Raw genomic sequence first — 17878 nt, 5'->3', positions numbered from 1 at the left:
GATACTTGAAAGGCTTGATGTGAGTTTACACATTCAAGGGATGTGTGGGCTACATAGCAAGTCCTGTGTCAAAACCGAAGGCTCCAGTGTATAGCTCCAACCCCATGCTCACACACACAGCCCCGATTAAACTCGACAGGGTTCAAAACAGAAAGACATGAATATGGCAAAGGGCGCTTGAGGGAGCTGACAGAAGTGAGAGATTTGGGGATGAGAGCAATCAGACTTTATTATGTTCATATAAGAAATTGCCAAAAAAAATTAATTAACAAAAATAAATACAAATTTAAAAGCAGGGTAGGTGGCTCATTTAGTAAAGTGTATGTGGTACAAGCATGAGAACCTGAGTTATGAGAACACACATAACGGTCAGGAAGGGCAGCTCCTGCCCATGACCCAGCGTGGGAAAGAATCAGTCAGTCTAGCTGAACACAGGGAGCTCTAAGTTCCATAAATATCAGTGAGAGACCCTGTCTCAGAACTGTAAGATGGAGAACAGTGGGGGAAGACACCTGAAGTTGACCTCTGATCTCAGCATGAACAGCTGAGTGGTCGAATACATGCACACAGTGACATACACACATACACACACGAGCACATGCACACAGTGACACACACATGAGCACATGCACACAGTGACACACATGAGCACACGCACAGTGACACACACATGAGCACATGCACACAGTGACACACACATGAGCACACGCACACAGTGACACACACATGAGCACACGCACACAGTGACACACACATGAGCACATGCACACAGTGGCACACACACGAGCACATGTACACAGTGGCACACACATGAGCACATGCACACAGTGACATACACACACGAACACATGTACACAGTGACACACACATGAGCACACGCACACAGTGACACACACATGAGCACACGCACACAGTGACACACACACAATCAGCAGAACTCTTGTCTCACATACCCACAGCCCTAGTTCCAATCTCTAGTGCTGAAAAGAAAAATTCGGCTTCTATCTCCTTAAGCCAGAAACATTACTTTTTATTCAGAATAGTTCCAAAAAGCAAAATTCAACTTTTTTTCCAAAAATGACTCAAGATCGTCATGATCTCTAAAATGTAGACTGAGTTTTCCTGTGTGTTTATACTTCAAGTCCTCCCTTAAGCGCCCTAAAGAACAAGAAGTGATTTAATCTATCCTCCTTAAATAACTTCCCCAGCCCACGATCTCCATCAGCATTCCATTTCCCTGAACACACAACGATGTCTCTGCTCACCCCATTCCTCACCTGCTCAGGTTCCCTCTGCAGAGCTCGGCCAGAGTCACCCGTGAGCTCTTCAGTGCCCTGTGATAACTGAAGTTCCAGAAATGCCAGCAAACGCTCTTAGGTTTAGGACTGTCTTTGTGAAATGGATTTTTTACTTTGACTGGCCCTCTTTGCATCAGGCTCCTTGGGATACCATAAAACCTTGATCTAAGGGTCCAAATACTCAACCGCTTTCAGATTTACCGTCACCGTTCTGCTCTTATAACAGATTTGCTCCTATGTTCGACACTTTACAGTGTGCAACCTTGGCCAACTGAAGCACAGGTTGGTCCCTCTGGCTTAAAATTCAACAAAAGAATCTTGCTCCTGAAGGCACCAAAGGCAGGGTGGTGAGGAAGGGAAGCACAGGTCAATAGAAAGTCATGATGATCGGAAGATTTGCTACTTAACAGAAGAAAACGGAACAGAAAAGGTCCTGACTTGCCCCTCTCTACAGTAAACTTCTGTGGGCTGAAGAGAAGGTTCAGCAGTTAAGAGCACTTGCCGCACTAGCAGAGGCCCCCAGAGTGGCTGGTAAGTTACAGGGCAGCTCACAACTGTCTGTGAATCCAATTCCAGGGCATCCGATGCTTTCTGACCTCCACTGGCACCAGCACACAGGTGGGTATACATACATATGTTAGGCATATCTTTAAAAAAAAAAAACAAATAATCACCAGGCATTTGTTTCTCTTTTATATCTATGAGTGTTTTGCTTGCATGTTTGTCTCTATATCACTTGAATGCCTGGTGCCCACAGAGGATCCCCCTGGAATCAGTTATAGATGGTTGTGAGCCACTTGGTAGATGCTGGGAATCGAATCCAGGCCAGCCAGAGCTACACAGTGAGACTTTGTCAGATGGGGATGTGCGGTGGGAAAGAGAGAATGCAAGAGAGAACAGAGCTAGGATTAAGATGCCATTTTACTGGTTTTGTATTTCTTCAAGGGTTTTTTAGACCTGTAAGTAAGGTTTCATGGGCCTCCGAAATTTTGCCCAACATGCTATGAGCATTCAAATAAATGGTCAGTTTCTTGTGGTCCACCAGGGCTCTGGAGGTACAGAGCCTCTTCCTGAGTCTCCATCAGCAAAAACTATTTCTGAGACTACACTGGCCAGTCTTCACACTAGCAGTGGTCAGGTATAAAAGCGTCAGCGAAGGCAGGGACGTTTCTCTAGGGCCAGGGTGGATGCTGCGCTGCGGGCTGCACCGTGGCCCTGAGTTGCCCTTGCGAGAGGATGCCAGCTTTGGGGCCTGACTTCACTTCAACCACTTTCCGTACGGGTGGGCAGAAACGCCGTAGCCTAGGGTCGACCGCCTCCCGGTACCTGCTCACACGCTTAACAGAGGCAGCCAAAGTCGCAGCGTCCGGGTTACCTCCTAGAGGCCGGCTTTGGGATGCCGTTTCCCGTTCGCTCACCGGCGAGCCACCGCCCTCAACCGCGCAGCTTTGCTCGAATACCAGCCGGAGGCAGCGGGAGGGCCACCGCGCTAGGCTTCCCGCAGACAGAAGTCACCCTTTTCTCCAGTGGGTTTGAGCGCACGCCCTACCAGAAGCGGAAATGGGTGTTCCCGAGGCTTAGGTGTGTCTCTCTTTACTCTTTGGCGTTTACGGGTCTGTGCTTGTGCAAGCATCCAGGGGGTTTCCGGACAGGCAGGAGCCTAGAGGAGCCCATAGTAGGACAGGAGGGCATCGCCGCCTCGCCTCCCGGTCATCTCAGCGGAGCTTTGAACCGCTGGTGTCTGGGGTCATCGTGGTATGGTGGCTGCCCCTGTGTATGCTGTGCTCACTGCCTGGGCCCCTCTTCAGGCTCCAGCTGTGCTCGGGGAGCCTTTCGCATCTTCCTTCGGGGAACATGAGGGGTTTGAATGCCTACCGAGTCGTGTGATGTTTTCCTCATAACTGTTTTTGTTTTGAAATATTGTCTTTCCCTTGACAAAGCAATTGAAACCAATTAAGTGATTTGTTCTTGCTCAGTGCCACACATTTATCAGTAGGGGTGCTAAACCAGAAAGTGGCCTTCCTGTTGTCAGAAGGTCTGTTTTGTTTTGCTTTTTTTTTCATCATCGTACTTCCCTGAAGGTGGAAACGCTGTCTTCATGTTCTCTAGCAATGCCTAAGAACAGTCAGGTACACAAAATAGGTTATCCCAGGAGCTGGAGAAATAGTTCAGCAGTTAAGAGCACTTGGCTGGTCTTCCAAAGGTCCTAAGTTCAATTCCTAGCACCCACATGGCAACTCACAACTATCTATAACTCCAATTCCAGGGGATTCAACATCCTAAGAGGTTATCCCTAAATATGTACTGTCAAATGTTTTTGGATTCTTGGTGATCTCCAAATGTCTGTAAGAATACCAGCAAAGAGATTATTAATTAAGTGCATCACAAGTAGGCAGCATTAGTGTACCAATAAGCCCGTACTTCCAAAGACCAGTTTCGTGCTTATGGAGAACTCAGGGCAATAAAAAGGCATAAACGACCTTGTGAGAACCCGAAAGAAAAAGCTGATTTGGGGCTTCAGAGATTATCAAAGGCTGCAGACTCCGGGCACGTGCCAAACAGAAGGAAAACTTGAGAGTTTGTAAGACTGAAAGTGCTTCCCTTGAGCTAGACTACATTGAGAGGAAGAAAGAGTTTAAGAGATTAAAAAAAATATGTGACTCTTATTTTGGAGTCTCTTGAATGGGAAGAGAAAATTGCATTTAAGAACGGAAATAAGGTTTTGTTTTGCTTTTGAGCTTTCTAGGGAAGTTTATCTGGGGTAAGCTTAAGGTGAGAAGGAAACAGATGCGGTTACCTTTTGCTCTGGGGTGGAATGTTATGTGACTCAGAGGATGCGTCTTGATCCTTTTAAGGCATTACCGATTAAATGGGTACTAACAGGCTTGTCCCTTGAATATGTGCGAAAGAACAGTCTCCTGAGAATCTCAGTCTGATGCAACTTACTTTCTAAATGCCTTGTCTTTGCTCCCAGTTTCAGAACCAGGGGACAGCAAAGTTTTTAGTATTGAGATACTGATTGCTTTGCCCAGGATTGAGCATATACTTAAAACTATTAAGCCAGGCAATGGTGCTGCAGGCCTTTCATCTCTGAGTTTGAGGCCAGCCTGGTCTACAGAGTGAGTTACAGAACGGCAAGGGCTATACACAGAAACTCTGTCTTGAAAGCGAACAGTCACTATTAACTGAATGAATGAAATGCTCCAGGTATTGTCCTCGGATATCATTAACAAGCTTGAGTCATAACAGACGGAGAACATTGGTTAAAGAGAGAAGGTCAGAGAGACCCTGCGGGAAAGAGGCAAAGCAGGGCACGAATGACCAATAGGACCAATGATGGTTTTCATGGTATAAAGTTAGGTGCCATGCTTGCTTATCCTTCCTGAGGGGCTATGGAAGTCGTGCTTTTGGGCTCTGCTTTAGAGGTAATTTATGTGCAACTGGGAAACAGTGAAAGCAAATATGTTGAGTTAATTCTGAAAGATCCACAGAGCTCATATGGGATTGAACGCAGACCGTCCAGAGTTACTGCTGCGGCTGTTGGCTAACAAGTGCTCTTTTTCTTTTCCTGTTTATAATATATGCTGCTTAATTGTTCTAACTATAATATATCTAGAACAGTCCAGGGAGTTCTGCGGATGGAAAAGTGGCACTAAGTGCCATTGTCCTGCTTACAGATTGCTTCGGGAACTTGGTGACACTCAAAGCTCATGGCTATATTGACTGAAATAAAAGTTAGATTGCAGTCATGTGTACAGCCTACTAACTTCTCTTCCCCTAAAAGATTCTACACTATTTCCAAGTTCCTGCTGTCCAGATTTCCAATGTCAGGATCTTTGAGGCTCGTAGTCTCATTAAGTAGATAAACTTTTTCGGAGAATGCTGTATTTATGACACCATGAACCCCATTCTCTTATAACAGTGAGGTGAAATCGGGTGATTTGGAAGCAGGGGAGCTGCACTGCACCTCTGCTGAACACAGTTACCCAATCCCTGTCCTTGAGTCTTTCACACCTTCCCCAAACCTTGCTTTTCATCGGCTCCCATCCTCATCTGTCCTGTGGGACCATCCCCTCAGCTGCTTCCTTCTTTATTTCATCCCTTTCACCGTGTTGAGTTAGGGAACATATGCAGGTACCCTGATGTTCCTGACTGGGGAAACAAGCAGAGAGCTCTGAAGACTGAATTCCTCTGCCTTGTGGTAGTAAGAACCAGATAGTGCTGCCGTCTGCAGGATTATGCAGTGAGATTTCAGCTGATGAATCAGAAGGTCAGCCCACCAGAGATGTGCACTCTGGTGGAGACAGGCCCAGATGCAAGGCTCTGGGAATGCTGCCTTTGCATGGGGGCTGCTCCTGCTGTGACTCCCTTGTGAAGCCTGGTGCTCTGCTTCTGTAGTGGGACTCATCCCAGAGCTTCACCAGCGTATTAGTTAATTGTTGGGCACAGTTTCTCCCATGCACTGGTATACTGGGTGACTTTTACCCCACACTGGGGGACCTTTGTGAGAAAGTTAGTCACACAGCCAAAAAACCTTTGTTCCCCCAGTCAAATCTCTGCTCCGTTCCCTGAAACAAACTTAGAAGCCAGCTTCCCACATGATATTTTATGGCAGGACATTTAACTAAAAGAAGAATCTTGTAAAAATATCACATTTGGGACCTTTCAGATAGGCACAGGTACAAAAATACAGCATGTCTGAGCTTGTTGATTCATAGTCATCATAGTAAGGAGGACTGGGCATCCTGAATTCACCAACAGCCATTATGGGAAAGTGCAACTTCAGTTAACCCTGCTCTAACCTTAACAGGCTATTAATACCCTGCACTTACTCTCACCTCGGTGTATTGACACAAGATTTTAGTCTAGAAAACTTACTGTTTGTGCCGTAACCCTGAGAGATAACAGGGAAAAGCTATTGACCATTTAACCAGCTCTAGACAAAGGTAATCCTCTTCACATGCGCTCTGGGAACAAACGCTCCCATTTGGCCTGGGCGGCTGGAAATGGTCTGGCCCTGAATTTTGTACTCTATAACCATAGATTTCCCTTTGTTGTAACTGCTTAGGGTGAAAGATGTAATTCTTAGATCTGAGAGGTCCTGGTTAGTCAGCTATCATTGGAGAAAATGCCAATGCAGACCAGGCTCCCTAAGTCTCCTTCCACAATTTACACCAGTTGCCAGGACTACCCTGACGCTGTTCCCAGGTGCCACAGTTCTGGTGAGCCAAGAGAGTGCCAGTCGCTGCATTCCTCTTCTCTTTTATATTTATCAATCACAAACTTCTAGTCTAATATAACACATTAGGAATGCAGCACACGAACTCCCCCTTTCCCTTCTTAGATTTTAAATCTCTTTAAATTGATCTTTTTGCCTCTTGGAGATGCCTGGGAGTTTCACGAGCCGAGACTCCCTTGAGCCATAAAGTGAACTGACAGTGATGCCTTCTGCAGCTCTTACCTGTTTTATGATCCTCAGAAATTCAAGTCTTGTAACCTTGTTATTGCTAGGGAAGAGCTGTGAGTGTGCGCGCGCGTACATATACTATAAACTGAAAACATTGCATAATGACAGAAGAATACAGAGACTGATTCGGAAAAGCACCTAGTGAGAGATTCATTTGCCCTCAGATATCCTGAGTCCATCGCTGGCTGTTGCATCCCTTCTGAGCCCTGCGAGGGTCTTGGGACTGGACTCCCAAGGCTCTCATTAAGATGGTACTTAAATAACGGCAGCTTTGAGTAGGTCCTTACCTCCCTAGCTTATACTTTAGTCATGAACCCTTAACATTTCAGTTACTTTTCTACTGCAAAACCTTGTGGCCTTCTGGAGCTTTGATTTTTCTGTTTGTTTGTTAAAAAAAAAAATCTTTTTTTTCTCCAGTTTTCTAAGGCTTTGCACATTTCTCCTGTTTGTTGTCCTTAGTCAAATTGAGAATGAATAAGAGAGGGACATAAACTACACTGAATTTGGAGGAGAAAACAAAGGTCCTAAGTGTTAGAATTTCTGGCATCACCTAGCCAGCCCCAGGGTCCTACAGCCCAACATGCATCGTCAGTACTCAGGCAAATACCCAGCCAGCCCCAGGGTCCTACAGCCCAACATGCATCGTCAGTACTCAGGCAAATACCCAGCCAGCCCCAGGGTCCTACAGCCCAACATGCATCGTCAGTACTCAGGCAAATACCCAGCCAGCCCCAGGTCCTGTGGCCATGCAAATGTTGTCAGTATTCGAGCAAATGCTTAGCCCAGGGCCACTTCCCCTTCCGAGGCGGACCTCCACAACCCACCCCTTTTCACCCCCATCAAAAAAATTCCACGTGGGTTTGTTCTACATTGTGGTTTGCTGTCACGACCGTAAAACTACTACATTAAGTAGGAGTGAAGCTGGGCAATCTCTTGAAAGTGTGGTAGATGAATTTGGTATCAATAAATCACATTTTAAGATACTAAGAAGAACAAGAGTTGATTTTGGATTTCCTACTGAAACAGGATATGCTAATAGTAGGGACTGAAAAGAGAAAGAAGATGACAGGCGCCAAATATGGCGATACTGATGATGCAGCTTACCTCTGGGATCCCTGTCAAAGCTGTGGCACTTCGGGCTGCTGCAGAAAGATCTGCGGTGTTTTGGGTGAACATACTTTAAGGCCTGTATGGATTGGCTCTTTAGATTTTGAAATAGGCACGCAATTGGGAACCTGTAGATGGAGTTTTTCCGTTGGGACAGCCAGCTCCCCAAAAGCCAGAGACTTATTAATTATAAATGCTTGGCTGATAGGTTACTAACTAGTTCTTTCAACTTAAATTAACGCATATTTCTTTTCTATCCTCTACCACATGGCGGTACCTTTTCAGAATGCCATGTTCGCCTCCTGCTTCCTCTGCATCTGGCTGGTGACTCTACCCTTTCTTTCCAGCATTCTCTCAGTCTGGCTCTCTTGCCTAACCTCTTCTTTCCTACTCAGTCCTAGTTATTGGCCAGTTGGCTCTTTATTAAACCACTGAGAAAATGACATCTTTACGGTGTACAAAAGGATTATAACACAGCAGGAACCAGAAACCATGTGGGGACATATGTGCAAATTCAGATGGAACTCATAAACTAAAATCCATCATTACTGAAGATCTAAGGTACCCAAAAGTGTAAAAGAGACACAACTACGTTATCTGTGGTATATAAATCTAGTAAAGATGTTTGGTTCATGAGAGAATTATTTTCAGAGTGGTTCTTTCAAAAACTTTGTGTTTTAGACAGGCAAAGTAACAGTTTGTATACAAAGTTAAACAAATGCAACATAAAAGAATGCAACATGTCTTTGCATCATTAATACAAATATTCCACAGCATAAACAAATGTAACATATCTTAAGGTAATATTCTACAACACTCCACCCTCTCTTTTATAGCTTCAGTTTGCCTTTTCCACGTGACCCACACCCACACAGCTATCTGGAGAGACAGAGGTCTCTTCACTGCTCCTAATAACTCACTTAAGAACACCACTGAGATTCTGACCTCACCACAAGTCATCTGGTTCTGACTCGGGGTGGCAAGGCCCACTAAAAGAATCACTCTGATATTTTGGGTAATAACCAAGCTTGTTTAATCAACAAGCCAAACAGGCAGCTTGGCCTCCAAGCGGTGTTAGTTCTCAACACGCTCTTTTGTCCTAATCTATTTCATCCAGCCACATAGTTGAGAATTCCAAATTCTCACTGAGCCTCTTTCGTTGTCTTGGGAATTCTTCAGACTTCATGACCCATTTCGAAAGCTGGTTCCACCTGTGGTCAATCCAGTTCTGGAATATTCTCTACGTATCTGTATCAGTCCCTAACTCCCAAGGCTTGGGGAACAATGTAGAAGAGGGAATGAGAAGAGGGAATGGAAAGACTGTAAACCCCGGCCCAGCACACAGTAACTACGCCGAGGGAAGACGGACAAACACCTCCACGTAAGAGACTCAGATATCGACTTGCAGTAAACACCTTAACCAGTGGATAGAAGAGGATAGAGGCAAAGGGTTCCAAAGGTAGCCACTGTCTTAATATTCATTTTAGGCTCCCTCAACCCATAGTTTTTTACTGTTTTTTTTGTTTTTGAGACAGGGTTTGGCTATCCCTGTTCTATAGAACAGGCTGGTCTCAAAAATCACAAAAATACTCCTGCCTCTGCTTCCCAAATTCTGGGATTAAAGGCACGTGCCACCACTACCCAGCTCAGTTAACAGAGCTTTATAACGGCCTGGCTATCATTTTGAGTAACACTCACCAGGTGTGTAAAGCTCTTAAAATTATATGCTTCTATTGTTTAATAAATAAAGCTCTTTTGGCCAATGGCTTAGCAGAGTAAAGTCAGGTGGGAAATCGTAACACACACACACACACACACACACACACACACACACATGGGGGCGGGGATGGGAGGAGGGGAAAGGAGGGAGGGAGGGAGGGAGAGAAAGCAGAGTCAAAGAGATGCCATGTAGCTGCTGAAGGAGGACATGCTGGAACCTTAGGAATTTTACCAGTAGGCCACAGTCTTGTGGCGATACTCAGATTGATAGAAATGGGTTAATTCAAGATGTAAGAGCTAGCTAGAAATATGCCTGACATTTGGCCAACATTGGCCAGTGTTGTAATTAATATGGCTTCTGTGTGATTTCGTGTCTGGGTGGCCAGGAAATGATTCAGCAGACTCCCGATTTATCAAAAGATAAACACCCCTATGATTTCTATCCCAAGCCTACCTTCTAAAACGTGATGCTTACCTCTGAGTAATTTTGCCCTTCTTATCTCTGCACTATTAATGATCAATGGCTGTATCAAGACCATTATTAGATTCCTTCCCGGGAACCAGTTTTGCAAAACAAAAATATCCTGTCTTTAAAAAGCCTGATAGTTACTAAGAGTCGTATGATGAAATCATTACTTTTGCATACTAACCTAAAACGTTAAAAAAACAAAACACAAAGCTTCACAGGAACACAGCACCCTAAACAGAACTGCAAACATCTATACTGCTATAAAAAGGAAAAGAATCATTTTTGCAGGCCCTTCATCACCCCGGCCACCATTCATGTCAGCTTCACCCTGCTAACATAGAACAGTTCAACCCAGGAAAACAACACCTTGCTTCAACCAAGCAAAAGCTACCTTAGTTAGAACCTGCACAAGGAAAGAACATTTGTCTGAAACGTATCAACGCAAAAGTCCTCAATGAAGACTCATACATACTCATGTTTCCTGGGAGATATTTATTATAAACCTTTCAAACATTTTCAACAGGGAAAGACAAAATTCCTAATTTCTTTAGGATCTGTTTTGTTTCTGAGGAATCACAGAAACTTGCACCCAGAAACATGTCTCTAGAGCACAGTGCATCTCTGGCAGGGGAAGAGAGTCTCAGTCTCTGGAAAGGTACACTGTAGCCACAAACCCATTTAAATTGTAAAAGGCTGGGCTCACCTGCAGACTTAGGACTTCCTATGCCTCTGGTTCCCTTTTTTCTGAGGTCACGTTATATGCCAATGAGCACTCCTGCCAAACTACTCAGAGGAGTATTGCAATGGTAGAACTAGACTGCCCGGGACTTCCCAGTCAGTGCCCTTCAAAAAGATGCAACTTAAAATCAGTCTTGTTGACCTTCAACTGGTCTCCCAGCTGAACAACTGGCCCTTCTTTGGCTCAAGGGCCTCAGGAGCCCAAACTCTCCTGCTAAATGTCACAAATAAAGAGGGAATTGAAGTCCCTGCTGGAATACTAGAATCAGTACAGCACCTAAACCATACTGTAGTCAAACAAAGTAGGTATACCCAAGAACAGAGAGAAAAGGGGCTCTGGGCAGGAGACTTCAAAGAACTTGAGTTCTTCCTTCTAGAGACTGAACTTTTTAGTTTTAAGCTACTTTTTCACCTCTGAATCTCCCTTAAAATAAGTTTCACTTTTTCTTTATATTAGTTACCAGCAAAATACACCAAATGGGCAAAGAATACCAGCTCTGGATAACAACCTCTGACAACTTTTGTCAAAACTGTCTCTAGCCAGTGTGAGTTCTCTGGTGACTTGTAAGGCGGGAGCTCCGGGAGAAGCTTTCTCCGCATTCAGAACATTTATACGGCCTTTCTCCCGTGTGGGTTCTCAGGTGGCGAATCCGGTTGGAACTGTGTGAGAAACTGTCTCCACACTCATGGCAGGTGTAGGGCTTCTCTCCTGTGTGAATTCTCTGGTGCCTGATTAAGTTGGATCTATGAGAGAAGTTTTCCCCACAAAGGGAACACTTATACGGTTTTTCTCCTGTGTGTGTTCTCTGATGTCGGGTAAGGTGCATGCCCTGCCGGAAACTTTTCCCACAAGTTGAACATTCAAAGAGTTTCTTCTCCACTCTGTGGGCTCCGGGGTTTGTAAGAAAGGGGGTGCTGTCATTCATTCCTTGTCCGCACTCAGGGAAAGGGTCGAGTCTCTCTTTCTCGTGGGTTCTCTCGTGAATGACGAGATGTGAGCTGCGAGAGAAACTTTTCCCACACTCCCGGCACCGATAGGGCCTCTCGCCGGTGTGGATCCTCTGGTGCCGAAGCAGGTTGGAGCTGTGGGCGAAGATCTCCCCACACTCAGGGCACTTGTAGGGCTTCTCCCCAGTGTGTGTCCTCTGGTGTCTGTGGAGGTTGGAGTTGCAGGAGAAGCTTTTCCCACAGACACTGCACTGGTAGGGCTTTTCCCCCGTGTGGGTGCGCTGATGGCGGGTGAGGTGGGTGTTCTGACTGAAGCATTTTCCACATTCAAGGCACTTATGGGCTTCCTCTCCCACGTGTGTTCTGTGCAGTGACAGAAAATGTGGGTGCCCACCAAAGACTTCACCACATTCTACATCCATGCACAGTTTTTCTGCCGCGTGTATTCTCCGGTGCCTAATGAGGTTGGAGTTATTAGAGAAATTCTTGCCGCACAGAGAACACAAATGGAGCTTCTTGGGCAGTTCCTTTGGCTGCACCAGCCCTCTACAACTTGTGGTTCCCACTAACGACTCCTCTATTTTGTCCCCTGGGGGACATTCCCAATGTCCTTCTTCTCTGTCATCAGGTCTTCCCTGCTCAGGACTCCAGGGCACCTCCCTTCTGGCCTGGCCAGGCAGCAGTACTGGAGGATGGGGACTCTCGGGAGAGACAGACGCACCGCTTCTTTCTGAGTTCTCAAATTTTTCTACCCCTAGGAAGAGAGAACAAACCAATCTCTAGATTATTTTACAATGGAAAACAGAAATCTCTACAGGCCTTTCATAGGAGAGGCCCTGAGAACAGAGTTCAGCTCAGTTTCCCCCATCCCTGTCTGGAAAGCATGCCGGAGAAACGTGTGGCGTAGAGACTCCAAGACGCAGAGCTCAGAACCCTTTGCAGGCCCCCACCCTGCTTTCTGGCTAACCGTAACCCCTCCGGTATGGATCGAGGCTGAGACTAGACAGAGTTAGGACCTCCTCCACTCCTCGCTTTCCTTGCTAAGTGTGCAGGAGACAAAGCAGTTGTCCCAGTGAGCTGCGCTGGCCCTGTACTTAGATCCCCAAATGTCGTGCACTGTGGGAGCCCTCAAGCCGTTTGCCTTCACTTCTCACCTGGAACTGGGTCTCTGGGGCTCCCGCCTCCCTTGTAGCTCGACACACTAGGGTCCCACGGCCTCCCTCCTGGCTCCGTCTGGGTGCTTAAGGCCTCCTGACCAGGAATGCAAGACTCTGCACAATGAAAGAAACATCACCACATTCTTCACCATGCAGAGAAAACAGTCCTGTTCCCTGCCAGCAGCAGAGAAACCAACTCTAAATCTGACACATATTCATCAGGAAACACAACAAAGCATTCCCAGTAGTTATGCGACAGGAAAAAGAAATTAGAGAAGACTATGGGTTTTTAAATATTTTCAAAGAACTTGAATTTGTTTAATGAGAATATGCAATTTGTAATTCAAGTAACTATAAAATAAACACAGGAGGACCACTTGAGATTCAACTTACTTTAGTGAAAGTGTGGCTTTTTAGATAGTGCTAAACTAAACTGTAAAACTCTAGAAGAAAACATGAAGTCAGTTAGAAAAGAACCCAAGTTCTTAGAAGACCATGAGATTAAAACCCGTAAATCTTCCTGGGCTGTGCTAAAAAGGAAAGCAAACAGCTCACTCAGGTTCCAGCAGGAGCTCATTTCCAACAAACCAGTCTCTGTCGTCAGTTGGCAGAGCAGCGGAAAGGGACGCAAAGCCCAGAGGGGCTCTCGGTGCAGGAACGTGAAAACATGGCCAGCTCTAGCTAGCTATGGAAAACCTGCAGTGTGAGGTCCTCCCGGTGTGTGCTTCAGCACAACTAACCATACTGCACACACAACACGGCTTGGATAGACTGCCTCCAACTTCTTTTTCTCCTGAGACAGGGTTTCTGTGTAGGCCCAGCTGTCCTAAAACTCGCTCTGTAGACTATGCAGGCCTCAAATTCACAGAGATCTGACTACCTCTGCCTCTGGAGTGCTGGGATTAAAGTAATGCACCACCACTGCCCAGCACCTCCAACTTTTTCTTATGAGAAATTTCATCTACACAGAAAAGCTGAGGAACTATGTAATACTCACATATAGTCCACCTACATTCAACTAAGTTTGCCTTATTTTATTGGCATCATTTTTAACCTGTGCAGAATTGTTCAACACACACTTTAATTAATGTATTATCTAGCCTACATTGTGTATACATTGTTCCAAATTTACAAGCCCCGCCCCTTCCTGGACTTTTACAGGCTAGGAGAGCTAATAAACTGGCGTATTAATGCCAAGGCCCTGGACTTTCTGACTTTGTAAGATGTCTAGAAATACCAATACCAATGGAGCGCAGGGGGTGTAGAGGCCAGACAGAGCACAGAGCACTCAACATGTGATGTGGGCCTGTGGTCACTGGACGCTCTCTACAGCTCAGACTCTGCCTTCAACCCCAGCAACAGACACATAGTCTAAGGATGCCAGTCAGTCTCTCTGTGCCATGTGGCAGATGTTTCACTGACCACAGCAGGAGAAACTTTAGAGCCAAGGGGGAGAGGGGACCTCTCAACAAAACTCAGAGCTCATGGCCAGGTGGAATGTGTGTCCAAAGACCAGGCCACCCTGGTCATACACGTCAGCATCCCAGCCAGAGAGGGAGATCTTACCTAGCGTGCCCACGTTCTCATAACCATCTCGAACCATGTCCCTTGAGAGAGCTCTCGTACTAGGATCCTGACGGCCCCACTCCTGAGAGATATACACCGCCATGTCCTCCAAGTTCTCGGGCAACTGAAATAACACAAGATCTCCTTTAGCATCACATGCAACAAGAACAATTCAAGCACAGTCACGGTTAAAGGCGGGAAATCAGGAGTGCCAAGGACACACGTCATGGGGGAAGAGGGGTCCCAGGCCTCTAAGTGATGGGTTGAAAAGACATAGAGGCTAAGGGAGGTATCTGATCAGAAAGAAAAGATCCCCCTAGTAGCCGAGGGGCACCTCCCACCCCAAAAAGAGAGGAGAAAAGGAGGGTTCTGAGGGGAGGCAATGCGATGTCCACATCACCTGGGAACCAGTCATATCCTTATCTTCCATATTCCCTTCAGGAGGAAAGAGGGAGAGCCAGGGAGCAGATAATGCTGAAGATGACAGAAATCACAATGAGAACAGTAACACTAAATCTTGGCAACCCACAGATTATTACAATACCATATGAATTCCCCAGCACATGAATGTATATGAATGTCCGCTTTTAGGCTGACATTAAACAAAAAGTAGCAAAAGGTGTAATAATGTGATCGAAAGTAATGGGGCGGCCTTACATCCCCGACAACAGTGCTCTAACCACACACATCCCCACATCAATCATCTCACTACACAAGGGGCTTTTACTAAGAGTCCCCTTTTCCTCCCACCCCTCACAGAACTCACACCACCACTCTTGGGTTTTTCAAACCACATCTGAGAACCTTAACTTCAGAAACTCTTTCTCCTTGGCACCTCTACTACATTCTACTAAGGTCAGAGGCAACCCCAAAGCCCCTCCTCCCTCCCACCAGCCCAGATAACTGCCCCTCACCCCTCTCCTTTACAGCCTGGGGGTCCCTTTGGGGGCTGGGGTCTAGCAGCTCCTGCAGCCTGGGACCAGGGCTTCGCTCAGTCTCCATGGGCTCCAGCTTGAAGCTCGGTGACTCTCCTGCTGTTTCCAGTGGCAAAGGCTCCTCCAAAAGCACTTCTGCTCCCCGCCCTTGGTTTGTGACCTGGGAACCAACCCACATCACTCATCATCACAACAGGGCTGACAGAAAGGGAAATTAGTACAGGATGCTTAGACAAGCCTTCAGAAGAGAACCACGGACCATCCCTTTGGTCTTGGCCAAGAGGATACTTAATGCTAAAGGCTTTTTAGATTGTGTGTGACAGAGAAAATGGGAGGGACAGGAGCGAGAAAAAAATGAGGGTCCACTGCCAGCGCACACCTCAATATACTCTTCTGAAACACCTCACCTCTGCTTGCTCACTCTCTCCCCCTTTCCCTGGGTGCTTCCATTCACTACTAGGTAAGGTGAACTTATCAGGCAGTGACCACAAAGCCTAGTGTTTAGCTGTTTTTCAAAGTTCGATTAACAGAGATCCAACTCTGCATCGGAGATTTTTGACTAAAATACACTGGGTATTAACCACTAAGAATAAGACTGGGGTGGTGGCATGTCTGTGGTAATCCCTGAACTAGGGAGGTTGAAGCAGGAGGATTGCCTTGAGTTTAAGCTTGGGTTTTACAATGCTAGGCTCTGCCTTTGAAAGAGCAAAGTAAAGCGTGATGGCACACGCCTGTAACCCTAGAACTCAGAATTTTGGGAAACAGAAGCTGAAGGATCGCCACTGGTCCAGAGTCAGGCTGAGCTACACAGTGAGTCACAGTCAGCTTGGGCTACATAAGACTCTGTCACAAAAAAAAAAAACAACAACAACAACAACAAAACCAACTTCAAAGCAGTGGCAGCAGCATCAAACAAACTTGACATACTGTTCTCTGACCCTCAAAACTGTCCCCAGACAATACTTTAGCATCTTCATTTTATCAATAAAAAAAATAGGACCAAACAGATTAAGTAATCTGCTCAAAGTCGCAAAGTACTAACAACAGGACTAACTATGCGACGCCCACACTCTGAAATAAAGTCCTCGTCACTGCCCACTATCGTCATATGGGGAAAATCTGGAAGGAAAATGTTCCAGATAAACTACGAAAATCCCTCTTTCTTATGTAATGTCCACTCAGGGCAATCAAGTATATTCGACTACAAAACTAGACTAGCACAATGTTCCCTTCTTCCTGGTCAAACTACGGATAAAACCGCTCTCTCTGTCACCTGTTGCCTCAGTTTCCCAAGTTCTCTCTGCAGACGCTCCACAAGGGTTACTGCTTCTTCGCCGCTCTCTGGGCGCAGCTCCTGCACCCTGCTCTGAATCTCTTGGGGAAGGATAGTCAGGAACTGCTCCAGCACCAATAGCTCCAGTATCTGCTCCTTGGTGCGCATCTCCGGACGCAGCCACCCATGGCAAAGCTCCTGAAGCTGGCTCAAGGCCTCTCGGGGACCAGAGGCCTCTTGAAAGCGGAACCGCCGAAAACGCAGGTGGGAGGCCTCAGGGCTGGGCTCTGGGTCCGGCGGGGGTACCTCCTGGCTCCAGGTGCAGTCCTCCTCCAGCTTCACGATTAGGAGCCCTTCCGGCTCCTGGGAGCCCGGGCCAGCAGCCATGGTCATGTCCCCAGAGCGCCTAGGTCCCGAAAGCAGTTACGTCTTCCGCCCAGGTTCCGCACAACGGCAGAGCAAGACTGCAGCAGCCGAGGGGGGCCGGGCTCCAAATCCCACCCGAAGAACCCAGGTCGAAATCTTGGCACTAGCCCTGCAGCGTCTCCACCTGACCGGCTTCTCGGGCCCGCACAGAACTTAGCCCTCTGGGCCCGTGGCGGAAGTTCCAGCGCGCGAGTTAGGCGTCATAGCCAACGGCCGCCGGGCGAGGCGGACTTCCGATTTACGTTTGGCTTCCTCGGTCTCCCATTGGGTCGGGTCTCGCCACGTACCCACGGCCGACCAAGGAGAAGGGAAAATTTGCATTAAAGAGCGGGAGGAGAAAGTGTTCACCTGTGGATGGGAGGCGGGGCTAAAGAGTGGGCGTGGCTGCCAGATGGAAAGCCGTAGGAGTGGGAATCGCTGGGTGGGTCTAGCCGGGGATGACCCGGGTCAGATTTTCTTAGGAAATTTGCCAAAAGGTAAGTTCCTAAGCCGCGCTTTGGGGCCCAGAAATGCCGGTTGTTAACTCCACAAAGAAAGCCTTCCCGAAGGCCGATCGCAACACCCCAGAGAACTAAGGCCTGCAGCAAGAGATCGCTGCACGCCGCTTACTGGGCTCGAGCTGCGCGGCGACTGCCGGGAAATGTAGTCCATAGAACGCCCTTGTTTGTTTCTGCGCCTGCGGTGTGGATCAAGCATCCCCACCCCCCAAGCCAGCTGAGTTCCAGCTAGCACAGTAAACCATATCTAGGTGCCTGTGCGTTAGCCTCCCTTTGAG

At 46.9% G+C, this 17878-nt stretch overlaps 1 protein-coding gene across 3 annotated transcripts; it reads right to left on the bottom strand.

The window, feature by feature from the left end:
* Positions 1-10537: 10537 nt before the first annotated feature.
* On the bottom strand, positions 10538-17307 carry Znf263 (zinc finger protein 263). 3 transcript variants are annotated; one of them, XM_048433020.3, is made up of 6 exons: positions 16678-17305; positions 15384-15564; positions 14870-14943; positions 14470-14593; positions 12901-13017; positions 10538-12500 (listed from the first exon to the last, which is right to left on the bottom strand). In XM_048433020.3, the coding sequence occupies exons 1-6, from the start codon at positions 17068-17070 to the stop codon at positions 11335-11337; spliced, it is 2055 nt and encodes a 684-aa protein (XP_048288977.1). In that variant the 5' UTR covers positions 17071-17305; the 3' UTR covers positions 10538-11334. The 3 variants fall into 3 exon arrangements, with proteins under 3 accessions (XP_048288977.1, XP_048288978.1, XP_048288979.1); XM_048433021.3 differs by lacking the exon at positions 12901-13017 and having other exon boundaries at positions 16678-17307; XM_048433022.3 differs by lacking the exons at positions 14870-14943; positions 15384-15564 and having other exon boundaries at positions 16678-17306.
* Positions 17308-17878: the final 571 nt, after the last annotated feature.

Source organism: Myodes glareolus, chromosome 9 (genome assembly GCF_982192425.1).
Source record: "Myodes glareolus chromosome 9, mMyoGla1.1, whole genome shotgun sequence".
Taxonomy (NCBI): Eukaryota; Metazoa; Chordata; class Mammalia; order Rodentia; family Cricetidae; genus Myodes; species Myodes glareolus.
Note: the sequence above shows the minus strand (reverse complement) of the source record. Positions and strands in the feature narration are given on the sequence as shown.